General features: G+C 46.5%; 1 protein-coding gene across 1 annotated transcript in view; it reads left to right on the forward strand.

Moving 5' to 3' along the window:
* The window catches only part of TCHP (trichoplein keratin filament binding), a 343,197-nt gene that overhangs the window by 147,097 nt on the left and 182,809 nt on the right, over positions 1 to 13,291 (forward strand). Inside the window, exon 5 of the mRNA XM_086943123.1 lies at positions 517 to 585. Within this exon, the coding sequence (XP_086799249.1) occupies positions 517 to 585 (69 nt within the window). The remainder of the gene's footprint in view (positions 1 to 516; positions 586 to 13,291) is intronic.

A 13,291-nucleotide genomic window follows, 5' to 3' on the forward strand; every position in this document is an offset into this window, starting at 1 on the left:
GTATGCATATTCCTCTTTATAAGTGCAGCTAGTGACACTTCCTTGCACTTGTCCAGTAATTCATTTGGCATGAGTTTTTTTGCAAGTAAACCTTGATTGAAAGTTTCTTTCCTGGTCTAACTTTTTATACTGATGTAGATGAGCTCTCACAGCAAGCAGCCATAATGTCAGGAATTCTAGCTATATGTTATACGTTAAGCCACCTGCATGAGATGCAAATTACTAAATAATGGAAATGGAAATGATTCAAAATGTAGCATTATAAAAATGAAAACAGTAAAGTTTCAAATATTGATGTATAAAGGCAATATTGCCAAACCATGAGCTATTCCTTTTTTCTAACTAATTCGTAGTGTGTTTGACCCATTTATATTTTCCATTCTACCCTTACAATATGATGTATTTGGTTTGAAAATAATGTAACCACTATGATGACGTCTTTGTGTTTTTTTTCTTGTTTTGGAGATTTGCACACCCAAAAAATATTTCACAACCTTATTTTTTGCTCTCTTTCAGGTTGAGTCCAAGTTGCACCAGAAGCATGTTGTTAATGCTTGGAAAGACCAGCTCAGCGAAAGAGAACAGGTTTGACACAAAATGGTTATAATTTTGTGATCCATTTCAATTCGGGGCACTTTTTAGGTCGAGCCCTGGCGAAAGCGCGCTCTTGCCGCGAGAGCTATAGATGTCTGCTCAGCCGACAACGAGGGGAGACAAGAGCTGGGCACGCGCCCAGCATTCTCTATGGCAACGTCGGATTCTGACGTGCGCCTTCGGATTGGATTGCGCGCGGTTTGCCTCCCCTCCCCCCGTTGGGCTCAGCTCGCTCCCTCTCTCCCCCTCCCTCCCTGTCAACGCGCACGTGGACAGGAGAAATGCATGCACGCATCGCGCGCTTTCACTCCCTCCCCTACCCCTGTCTGCTCCCGGAAAATGCTTGTTGAACTTGAATTAGAACTCCATGCCTGAAGTGATGAGACCTAGTTCCACACTAGATCATATGTTGACAAAAACAAAAAAAATAAGAAAAGATATTTCATAGTTGTGAGTGTGACAATTGTTGTGTTCATGTTACTTTTTGTTCCAGTACTTTATTTCTTAATAAGTGTGATTGCAAAGTATACATTTGAAAATCTTGTGTACTTTGGTATAGCATTTGTAATAATTCTTTTGGCGTTCTTGTCCAAAACTACTCAAAACACAAGCCACTGGGAAAGAAAATGTGCACAATAATGATAGGCAAGTGAATTTAGCGATCCACTCCTTCGTATCTTGGCCGATTGGGTGTGGGACTTAGCTAGTTTGTACAGTGGTGTTGGTGTCAGTGATAGCTGTTCTTGCCTTTTCAAATTCAGTTGTACCAACCACAAACCTTTCCTTAGCCCCAGTGCCAAGATAGCTTCTGTCACAGGGGATCTCAATTAAAATCGATAGCACTGAATAGTCCTGCCCACGTGCAGGAACCCCAGAGAAGTTCTTTTATTGAACCAATTTGTGATTCGTTTTAAACGACAATCCTGCAGTATTAGCATTACACATCTGTAAGCCTACAACCATAAAGGCTGGCAGCAAAATTCGCAGACCTAATACATGAACACAGCTTCTTTGCCCACAACCCAGAGGCCGGCAGTGTATGTTCTAACTTTACAACAAGAACATAATTGTATATATGCCACAAAAAACAAGCATTTGCAATGCAATCATTCTCGCCTTTGGGACCTTATATGTATTTAGCTAAGCAGCACATTAGCCTGGGTGCTGAAATATCTACTGTTCTTTAACATGGAGGGAAAGTAATTACCAAACTGCGTGCCAGGTATGGGAACACATGGAGAGAAATATTGCCTTTCAATGGGAAATGGTTTAGTCCAAAACTCTGTTTTTAATATAATATCAGGGCCTTCGGTGGTCAGATCACTGAAAATACAAGTTTTGAAAAAAATATTATTGTCTACGTGGAAGACAATTTCTGTGGACTGGAATCTACAGAATGCTAAAGTGATTCTGGTGTTTTAGTGACCTCTGCTGGTCGTTTTCTATCAAGAAAGTTAAATAGAGGCAGTTGCCAGAATTTTTTTTAAAATAAAGTCCTTTAGCAGAAAGCAATTCTGAAATATTACTGACCTCTACTGGTCGTTTTCTATCAAGACCGTTAAATAGAGGCAGTTGAACAAAAAAAAAGACCCAAAGCGGAAGCAGACAAGTCCTAGGGATGATTTCCAGAGTCCACAAAGTACATGCACATTAAGTATATACTAAAGTATATACAAGAGGTCTTGAATGCTCTACCTAAAAAATATGAGGATAGTTAGGATGTCCTAAAATGGGTGATATTGAAGATGGGAAAGTCTAACAAACCAATGAGCTTGTACACAGGTACCGCAACTAACCTGAGAAATATTGACACAACTTGAGCACACATTCTTCCTTGATGCGCGTGCCACGCCGTTTTGAGCACTGATGACTCCTCAACACAGAGGGCTCGGTATATCACAGCTGAAATGACTGATGCCTTCAAAAGATTTCACTATAAAGATCACGGTTCCACTGAAAATAGGCTTCTTTGGTAACTTCTCAGGCCCAAGACCCTATCCATCACCTCCGGGAACCCAAAGTACCGCACCGCCCAGCTTTCTGCTTCAGGCTTTGCAGTGAGTGGCATACCCTACCAGTGCCCACAAAGTGCTATACCAGGGCTCCGATACACTCAGTACAATAATGAGGACCTTATTCCCACTTGAAGACGTGTGCTAGCATTCAGAAGTCATTCAGTCTGAAGTTTGGATGATTAGTTTTGAATGGAGCACTTCGTGCCATAATGCCACTGAAGTAAATCAGGGTTCCCAAGGCCTACATGCTCCGAAGATAACCCACTTACATTCAAGAACTGTTGGCACGGAAACTGTAAAAGGCAAAGAACAAGTTTATTAAGACCCCATGGGGTGGTGGTACACTCAAACAGCACCCTTCGGTAATGCAAGAGGTATCACACCGAACACCGGTGTGACCCCGATTTATATACAGTTTGGGGCAATAAAAAGATAGGCGGCACAAGTTAGGACACATTTATGTACATATATGGTCATGTTTTGGAACACTGCCAGCTCATTGGAGGGGGCACAACTCCGCTGGTCAGTTTGGCGCACATTCCTAAAGGCTTACTGGTCAGTGGGGACTGCGCATGTGCAAGCTTGACCGGTACTAAAAATAGCCTGTTGCTGGGCAGACTGAAGTGGTCATTGGAACGGACAACGGACTAAAGGGCACGCCGGCCACGAGGCCGCTTATGATCTAAGATGGCCGCCGCAGTATTCAAGATGGCGTTTTCGTATATAGCCAAGTTAAGGAGGACAACGTGTAGGTTCAGCTAATCGCTAACGCGGCCAGGCCAATTACGACGGACGACCCTTTTAGCGTTTAGCTGAATCTACCTCATAGTGAACATAATCAGGATGTTCGTCCTCGATATCTATTAACATGATTTGTGTTACTTCTTTATGAAGCATCATTTTGTCATGAGCAAGAGCTCGTCTGGATGGTATGCAGGCTGATAGGCACATAGAACATAGGGCTGGGCCACATTGAATACATAGGCATATGAAAAACATTGCTCCCACAAGTATACACAGAATCGTCAACAGTTTCCAGCCCCAAATAGCAAGCATGGACCAGAACCATCCCGAAAGTGTCCAAGTTCCATTGTCTGGGTGTATTTCAGCTGCAATCTTGTGAAGCTTGGAGATGGCATCATAAACAGATGGAGAATTGTCCGGAACATATACACAACAGCTGCTTCCGATAATTCTACATGCCCCCCCACGATCAGCCAAAACGACATCCAACACCATCCTGTTTTGGAGCGTAACAATCCTGGAAATCTGTAGTTCCTCAGTAATGTTCCCCAGGGCAATGGCAGTGTCATTCGCTACAGCCTCGACAACACGTGTCAGTCGTCTGATTTTCCGGCTGTTCAGTGCGGCCCCCACAAAGGAGAATAGTCCCAAATTAAAGTCCACATACTGTTGCAAGGCAGTATCAGTCTGGTCAATGTCATCCAGAACAACAGTTCGCTTAACCCTATTCAGGACGAAGTCATGATATAACGTGTAATCATTGTGATACATTGGTGGGGCAATAAATACAGGAGGTAGTACAAACGATACATAGCATGTGCCCAACCACCCCAATGGAAGCTGATGGTAACCCTTCGTTCCACAAATAAAATACGTATTCCGTGATGCAACAAATGAGATGCCATTCGGGCTATCAAAAGTGAGAGTGGTATTACATTCGCTTTTCCCCACTGCAATCGAACCCTTATTTCTGATACATAAATCGGCTTTTGTGGCAATGACATTAATGACATGTGCACTTGATACATTAATATTCCTCTGGTTGCTGTACACACGTGGGGCAGACACGTTATCGGGCCTGTACTCTTCCCATTCAAATCGAGTACCCTCAGCCCGTGGAAACCCATCCTTGTCATGGGAACATACTTTATTCAAACGGAAAAGCACCCCCCCTTTGGTTGGCCATCTCAGAGTAAAAAGGATGGTGTACCAAGCGTTGCATGATCCATTATGTGAAAACGGGAGTGGAATAAGTGGGGTGCCCCCTCTCTTTTGGTGCCCTGGCAACATCCCACACACCCAACAATTTGAGGTATTGGTCATGTTATGTGTGTGGTGAAGAATCTGAATGAAGCTGTTATTTAGATACGTTTGCCTATGACGTTCTTCATGAAAGGGTAATGTAAAATGAAAATGTTCAGACGGAGCCGGGGTAGTCGGCAGCAAATGTTCACGTACAGGCGCCACAAGTTCAACTACCCAGGCTATAACAGCTATCACCACAATAGTCAGAACAAAAAGAAAGGCACCCAATACTTTCTTATCACGTGAAGCCATTGATGCCATAGTTCAGAAATGTTCGTGCAAAGTCTTAAATAGCACAAATTGTTCACAAAGTCTCAGATACACGTGCGTGTTTACCTAAAAAAGAAAAATACGGTGCTGAACTCCGAGGTAGCCGTTGTTTTCTTCTCCGGGCCAAGACGGGTGTCGCTACACTGGCAGAACTGATCCCCCCCCCCTTGGAATTCCCGGTTTCCGTTTCACAAACCTGGAGCGGTAACCAACCAGTCTTAAAAATACAAAAAAAATCTTCTCATCGAGGACGCAAGTTGTAGCGCTCTCGTCCGGCAGCAGCGTGGTCCGGGAAGGCTCCCTCAACTTCGGCCGACGTCACAGCTGGGCTCTTTTCTTTCTCCAAGATCTCTTTGTAGTCGGTCAATACAGCAGGAGTCACCAGATCCGGGGAGACACGGCGACAATGTGTCGAATGCACCCACCGCTTCCTGTTGGTCACTCGTACAGCGGTGCGGGTTGCAAGGAGGACCTGTTCGGGGCCCTTCCACCTGGGCTCCAGACTGCTTGCTCTCTCAAACGAGCGAATCATCACGTGGTCACCAGGGCGGAGATCATGGCCCTCTCCAGTAGAGTTGTCAGGGAGCGCTTCTCAAACCTGTTGATGAATAGAGAGCAAATCATTTGTCAATCGTGCCAGATAGTCATTCATCATAACGCAAGGCACATCATGTATTACTCGCGGCTTGGGCACCCCCCAGATATTCATCGGGCGCCCAAACACCACCTCATAGGGCGTAAGGCCAGTTCGTGAGTGGGGTACTGATCTAAGAGAGAGTAGTGCTAGCGGCAAAGCATCAGGCCACTTCAACGATGTAGACGCCACAATTTTGGCCAGTTTAAGCTTCAACGTCGCATTATACCACTCGACCAGACCTGCTGACTGAGGGTGGAATACAGCGTGGAACTTCTGCTGAATCCCTAACCCCTTCAGTACATATTCCACAATCTTTCCAACAAAATGGGGCCCATTATCGCTCCACAGAAATTTACAAACTCCAAAGCGAGGAAAGAATTCCTTAAGCAACACCTTAGCTGTTGTCAGAGCCGTATTGTCTTTCGTGGGGTAGGCCTCAACCCATTTGCTAAAAGCACATACCACCACTAGGACGTACTTCAGATTATTGCAGCGCTCGAGTTGGATGTAATCCATTTGGAGTACCTCAAATGGTGCAGAAGGTGGAACGAACCCTCCTTTCGGGGTATGGGTCCCCTTTCCAGGATTGTGCTGTAAACAAACCAGGCAGGTCTGCACTACTCTCTTCGCAGTGTTAGCAATCTCAGGATGTTCCCAAACTCGTGTTAAAAGCCGAGTGATTGCAAGAGCTCCGACATGCGCCAGTCCATGTGTCATCTGGACCATCGCCTGCAAGTAAGCCGCAGGCAATTTCCACTTCTCCATGTCTTTGCTTCGCCAACAACCCTCATCATCTAGTACCCCATCTGCTGCCCATGCCGCAAGTTCAGATTCAGTAGCTGACTTTTGAATTTCCAATATTTCTGCTCTAGCATCACTCCATCGCTCAGCCTGCGATTGTATCACGTACATGGGGGAGCTAGTTCGGGACATAGCCGTTTGTCTTGCTATGCTGTCTGCAAAGGCATTTCCTTGGCCCACTTTATCCGTGATCTTTTTATGGGCACTGCACTTCACTATCGCTACTTTCTTTGGGCCAAGCAGCGCATTTAGGAGATCACGCACTAGCTCTCCGTGCATAATGTGCTCTCCGTGTGATGTCAAAAACCCACGTTCTCTCCAGAGTAGCCCGAAGTCATGTGCCACTCCGAAGGCATACCGGCTCTCCGTGTATATGTTCACACATAGACCAGTACTCAATTCGCAGGCTCTTGTTAAGGCTATCAGCTCTGCTGCCTGAGCCGATTTTTGTGGTATCCTAGCTGTTTCTACCACTGTCTTAAGTGTCGTGATCGCATAGGCTGCGGAAGTCGTACCATCTGGCAGCCTTACACACGATCCATCAACCCACAGTTCCCCATCCACATCTGGAAGTGGGACATCCTGTAAATCGACACGACCCTTTGTCTGTTCCTCGGTCAGGAAAACACAATCATGATGTTTTTCTTCCTGACCCTCCTCGGCCGGATAGGGCAATAAAGTGGCAGGGTTCAAAGTAGCGCATTTTTTCAGTGTAATATGTGGCGCCAAAAGTGTCAGCTCATATCCTGTTAACCGTGCACTCGTGAGGTATTGGGTCTTTGTTTGGTTTAGCAGGGCATCTACTGCGTGAGGAACTAACACCAACAGTTTGTGTGATAACACTATTCCCTCACTCTGTCGTATGGCCACTGCTGTTGCTGCTACCGCTCGAAAACACCCAGGCAACCCTCGCGCTACAGGATCCAGAATGGCAGAGAAGTATGCACATGGTCTCTGCTTATCCCCGTGTAGTTGCACTAACACTGACAACGCGCACCCATTATTCTCGTGCACGTACAATGTGAAAAGTTTCGTGTAGTCTGGTGTGCCTAACACGGGTGCGGAACAAAGGGCCTGTCTCAACTGTTCAAAAGCCTTCTGACATTCATCTGTCCATGCTAAGGGCATTGGTGTAGCTTTGGACAATAACGCTAGCAAGGGTTTTATAATGTGTGAAAAACCCATAATCCATTGTCTACAAAAGGACGTCAACCCTATGAAGGCACGTACATCTCTCTGCGTGCAGGGGACCGGTGTGTCTAGAATTGCTTGAATTCGATCAGATGTTAATGCACGCCCCTCCTTAGACAACAGATGACCGAGGTAGGTCACCTGGGGTCTACAATATTGGAGCTTCTTTTTCGAAACCTTATGATTGTTCTGTGCTAAAAAGGAAAGCAACGCAATTGTACTTTCTTCACATTGTGCATAAGTGTCAGCAGCAAGCAGAAGGTCATCCACGTACTGGATGAGAGCAACGCCAGACTGCAATTTAAACGAATCAAGCTGCCTTTTCAAAGCCTGGCTGTAGATGCTAGGGCTTTCAGTATAACCTTGGGGAACACGACAAAATCTATACGATTTATTATTTAGCGTAAAGCCAAACAGGTATCTGCTATCAGGATGAACAGGGATGGAAAAGAACGCATTCCTTAAATCAATGACGCTAAACGTGGTGGCCGTTGGTGGAACCAAGGTAAGCAGGGTCGTGATATCGGACACCACCGGGTATTGGGGAATGACAATTTTGTTGATCTCTCGCAAATCAATAATAAAGCGATAGATTTTGCCGTCAGTGTCTCTCTTAAGGATCGGAAGAATAGGACTGTTGCAAACATTATAACGGACCTCCTCCACAACCCCTGCAGAAATCAAATCCTGAACAATACGTGTCAATGCAATTTCACCCTCTCTCGAGATCTTATATTGTGGCACTCGTGGTAGAGGGGCCCCCTCCTTAACAGTAATGTGTATTGGTGGAATACGCATCTCTCCCACATCCGTATCTGAGGTCGCCCATAACGTATGCGGTAAAGAGGCCAAAGCTGGAACATCTAAGATGGCGTAAAACCTATCGGGGTCAGGATAATTGTCATTAAGGATAACCCGCACTCCCTCAGGGGCGCAACGTATCGTTGCTCGAAAATATTTAAGCAAGTCAATACCCAGGATATTGTCTGGTGTATGGGGTGATAACAAGAATTGACCAAAACTAAAGTATTTGTCAAGACATAGTGCAAGGGGCTTGGACAATGGGCTGGGGGAGGGTGTGCCATCAAACCCTACACATGTAATCATTTCGCCAGACAGGGGAGCCCTCGGAACCAAGTTTTTCGACAAAGCGCTACGTGTAGCCCCTGTGTCGACAAGAAATTGATCAGTAGAACCCAGAATACCCGCTGTTACATATGGACCCTGCTGATCTACCGGCACTTCAACTGATTCCTTACCCCATCCTACGCAGTCCTATGCATGCACATAATCCTGGTGTTCCACATTCTCTCCCTCCGAAATCTGATATTGATTCCGCCTATCAAACGTATTTCGTTCATCCTGGCCACGGCCCCTCTCCTCAACCCTTCCACGATCACTTCCGCTACCTCTCGCTCCCGTATAACCTCCTCTCGACCTTCCACCTCCTCGACCACGCTAACTACGCTGCTCACGAAGTACCGGACAATCTTCGGCCCAATGCCCAAACTCCTTACAATAAGCGCACTGATCCTCCGCAATGTCCGTACGACCATACGACGTATTTCCTCCACCCCGTCTACCTCTATCATTCCCTCTACCCTGTGTTCCCCGAACCTGCGCCAACATCACCTTCGTTTTCAATTCCTTCGCCTTTTTCTCAACACTTTCTTTAGCCTCCAATTCCTGCCGCTCATAATACTGAGCCATAGTTAACAAGGACGCAGGGGTCGCCGTGGCCCAAGAACTTTCGCTCGATTTCAATCTCTTTGCAATCTCCGGTAGGAGATTAGCCACATACTTATCTACAAACAAATGCCGACCCGTATCATCCGTTAAAGATTGACCACTGTAATCATGACGTGTAAAGAAATCTGAGACCGTTTCATCGGATTTTTGCTTGCACGACGTTAGCATGGTCCAATCAATCTTTTTAGAGGGAACAAGCGTCTTTAATTTATTCAAAATAGCCGCCGGAAGATCTAGAATTAACTGACAAGGCTTACATGCCGGTTCCCTATCTAAATCGGCAGCATTTATTTCTTTCCATGTGCCCCCCAGTATCGTTTCATCATTATTTTTACGAATTTGTCTCCACATATCAGGTGGTAGAATTTGCCCAAAGAACAAATCTATATCCACAAGAGTCATCACACAAGACGAAATAGCCCCTTCCACCCCTTCATAAAATGCCGCCGGATTTTTCCGAAGATCAGGTAAAGAGTTTTTCAATGCCATAACATCTGCTCTATTCCAAGGCGTGTATACCCAGTTATATACAAAATACCCTTTCGCATCTTTTGATAATTTATCATCATCTGTACCGTCCCCTTTAGGTGGAACATACAAAGGCGCGGCTTCACGCATAGGCATAACATGCAACGCAGAACTCTTATCTGAACCACGGAGAGAACACTCCTTAGCCTGCCCGTTATTCTCCAATTCGGACTCCTTTTGTCTCCTTTTCCGCTCCTCCCGCAATTTCGTTGTTTCGTCTCGCAGCTGGATCAGTTGCGTGAATAGGTCATCAACATCTGCAAGATCAAATACACCTTTAACCAAATTCTCACGATACACTGACAACGATTTAGGTTCTAACGTGACAGAAAGTTCACGATATGCAGCAACAACTTCATCTGCCAAACTAGATAAAAAATACATCAATTCAAGATCCGACCACGCCTTTTTCTCCGCAAGCAACTGATCCTGAGAAACACACTTCTTATTCACTTTACGAGCCCAACTACGTAAATGTGCGGACCTCTCCGCAGTAAACCTGAGAGCAGATACCCCCTTCTGTTCCGACTTATCCTGTCCATCATCCTCCGAATCTGCAGCTGGTGCCGTCGGCGAAACATACGGAGGCGGTGACCGACCTAGCAATGAAAAATCATCAGTCTCATTATTAAGGACAGGATAAAGCGGTCGACGGATAGGAAATTGACCAGTCGTTTGCAATTTACGTTCCCGTTCCTCCCTCTCTTTCTTCTCCTGAGCCTCCTTTTCCTCAAGCTGTAAAGCCTTATCCCGAGCAGCCTTGCGCTGCTCTTTGTCCGCCAAGGCAACTTCACGCTTCATTCGCTCACGCACCGCTTTCTCCCACATTCGCACACAATCAAACATATTTTGTCTAGACCTGCGTTGAAACAAACATTGTTCCACAAACTGTACTTTACGTAAATCGAACGACCCATGTAGAGGCCATTGCAATTCAGGATCCGACTTTGTATACTTATGCCATAATTTGCTGTACATTATAGGGGGAAGGCCAAATTTTATATACATCTCACGATTTGGTGTTCCCTCTGGGGGAGCCGGCTGTGCTTCCGCTAACCTAATTGTGGTACCCTCTCCAAGACAGCACATCCCTCGGAGTGTGCTGAAAACAGGCATGTTCAAAAAGTATCACGAAGCGTGACACCGTACAAAATGGCACTTACAGTACTTCACACAACTGTGCCGCTCAAAGGGAAAAAAAACAAAGTTAGAGAAACATCTCTACATACCTGCCTATGTGAAGTGCACTACACATATAAGTTCAAAGATCACAAAATCACAATGTTAGCTAACTCAAATCAAAACATAGATCGTAGGACTTCGGCAAGCGTCCAAGGACTACCTTACCGATCACAAATCACAGAATTTCAGTAAGCGTCCGAAGACTACCTTACCGAACACAAATCATAGAACTTCAGTAAGCGTCCGAAGACTACCTTACCGAACACAAAGCTTACCCAACTTCTCAAACGTCCAGATTCCAACTGCCAAGGTCTTGTAAGCCAAATCAGCCAAACGGCACTGTCTCAGCGATGCAGACACTCGAAAACTCAGTCGGAAACCGGCGCCACCTGGAAGGTCAGATCGGAAGGACAGGAAGAAACACCGTGGCAGCCAAGACTCGGGTCACTCGTGGCAGCGCGCGTCCATGGCGAGTTTCCAAGCCTTCGTCACGACCTCTCCTTCGGGCATCCGAGTCGCCGATGAGTCCCTTCGTGGTCGCCAATTTGAAGTAAATCAGGGTTCCCAAGGCCTACATGCTCCGAAGATAACCCACTTACATTCAAGAACTGTTGGCACGGAAACTGTAAAAGGCAAAGAACAAGTTTATTAAGACCCCATGGGGTGGTGGTACACTCAAACAGCACCCTTCGGTAATGCAAGAGGTATCACACCGAACACCGGTGTGACCCCGATTTATATACAGTTTGGGGCAATAAAAAGATAGGCGGCACAAGTTAGGACACATTTATGTACATATATGGTCATGTTTTGGAACACTGCCAGCTCATTGGAGGGGGCACAACTCCGCTGGTCAGTTTGGCGCACATTCCTAAAGGCTTACTGGTCAGTGGGGACTGCGCATGTGCAAGCTTGACCGGTACTAAAAATAGCCTGTTGCTGGGCAGACTGAAGTGGTCATTGGAACGGACAACGGACTAAAGGGCACGCCGGCCACGAGGCCGCTTATGATCTAAGATGGCCGCCGCAGTATTCAAGATGGCGTTTTCGTATATAGCCAAGTTAAGGAGGACAACGTGTAGGTTCAGCTAATCGCTAACGCGGCCAGGCCAATTACGACACCACTAAGAAGTGCTGTAATTACTGAGTGTTCCTGCTCCTCTGTAGTCTAAAGCATTTGCTACCATCATAGTTGCTGTGGCCACAAATTGGTGTGTAATGTTCTGTCACATGGAGAGAGTTTATGGATCCGATCCGACATGACACTAAGGAGAGAGAGACAACATGACATAAATGATTGATTCAGCCACAATGTCTGGCCTTTACCTCACATACATCCTGCTCACCAGCAGTAATTATCTATTCAGTGATGTAAGTATCTCCGTAGCTGGCAAACCAATGACGGCATTTATGTTTTTAATAATTACATCCTGCGAGTCCTTTCAGTGTTTTAATCTTATCAGGGATCCCAACATAAGTTAATTATAAACTTTTAGTCCTGGCCATCCATGGATATTTTTAACTGACTTGGCCCAATCTATGTTTTTTAATTCCCTTTTAGAAACCGTCTTCTACAAGGGGGAGGTCAGTGCGTACTTGTGACCAACGAACACATCAATCAATCAATCAATGACACTTATAGAGCGCGCTACATACCCGTAGGGTCTCAAGGCGCTGGGGGGGGGGGGCCGCTACTGCTCGAACAGCCAGGTCTTCAGCTTCTTCCTGAAGGAGAGGTGGTCTTGGGTCAGGCGCAGGTCGGTCGGGAGGGAGTTCCAGGTCTTGGCGGCCAGGTAGGAGAAGGACCTTCCTCCTGTAGTCGCTCTTCGGATGCGGGGGACGGCGGCAAGGGCGTGGTTGGCTGATCGGAGGTGGCGTTTGGGGGGCGTAGAAGTTGATCCGGCTGTTGAGGTAGCTCGGGCCTTGGTCGTGTAGGGCTTTGTGTGCGTGGGTGAGGAGGCGGAAGGTGATTCTTTTGTTGACGGGGAGCCAGTGAAGGTCTCTCAGATGTCCGGAGATGTGGCTGGTTCGTGGGATGTCGAGGATGAGTCTAGCTGAGGCGTTCTGGATCCGCTGGAGTCTCTTCTGGAGCTTGGCGGTGGTACCGGCGTAGAGGGCGTTGCCGTAGTCCAGTCGGCTGGTGACGAGGGCTTGGGTGACGGTCTTCCTGGTCTCGGTGGGGATCCACCAGAAGATCTTCCGTAGCATGCGTAGGATGTTGAAGCACGCCGAGGAGACGTTGTTGACTTGCCTGGTCATGGAGAGGGAGGAGTCC

Source organism: Lissotriton vulgaris, chromosome 11 (genome assembly GCF_964263255.1).
Source record: "Lissotriton vulgaris chromosome 11, aLisVul1.2, whole genome shotgun sequence".
Taxonomy (NCBI): domain Eukaryota; kingdom Metazoa; phylum Chordata; class Amphibia; order Caudata; family Salamandridae; genus Lissotriton; species Lissotriton vulgaris.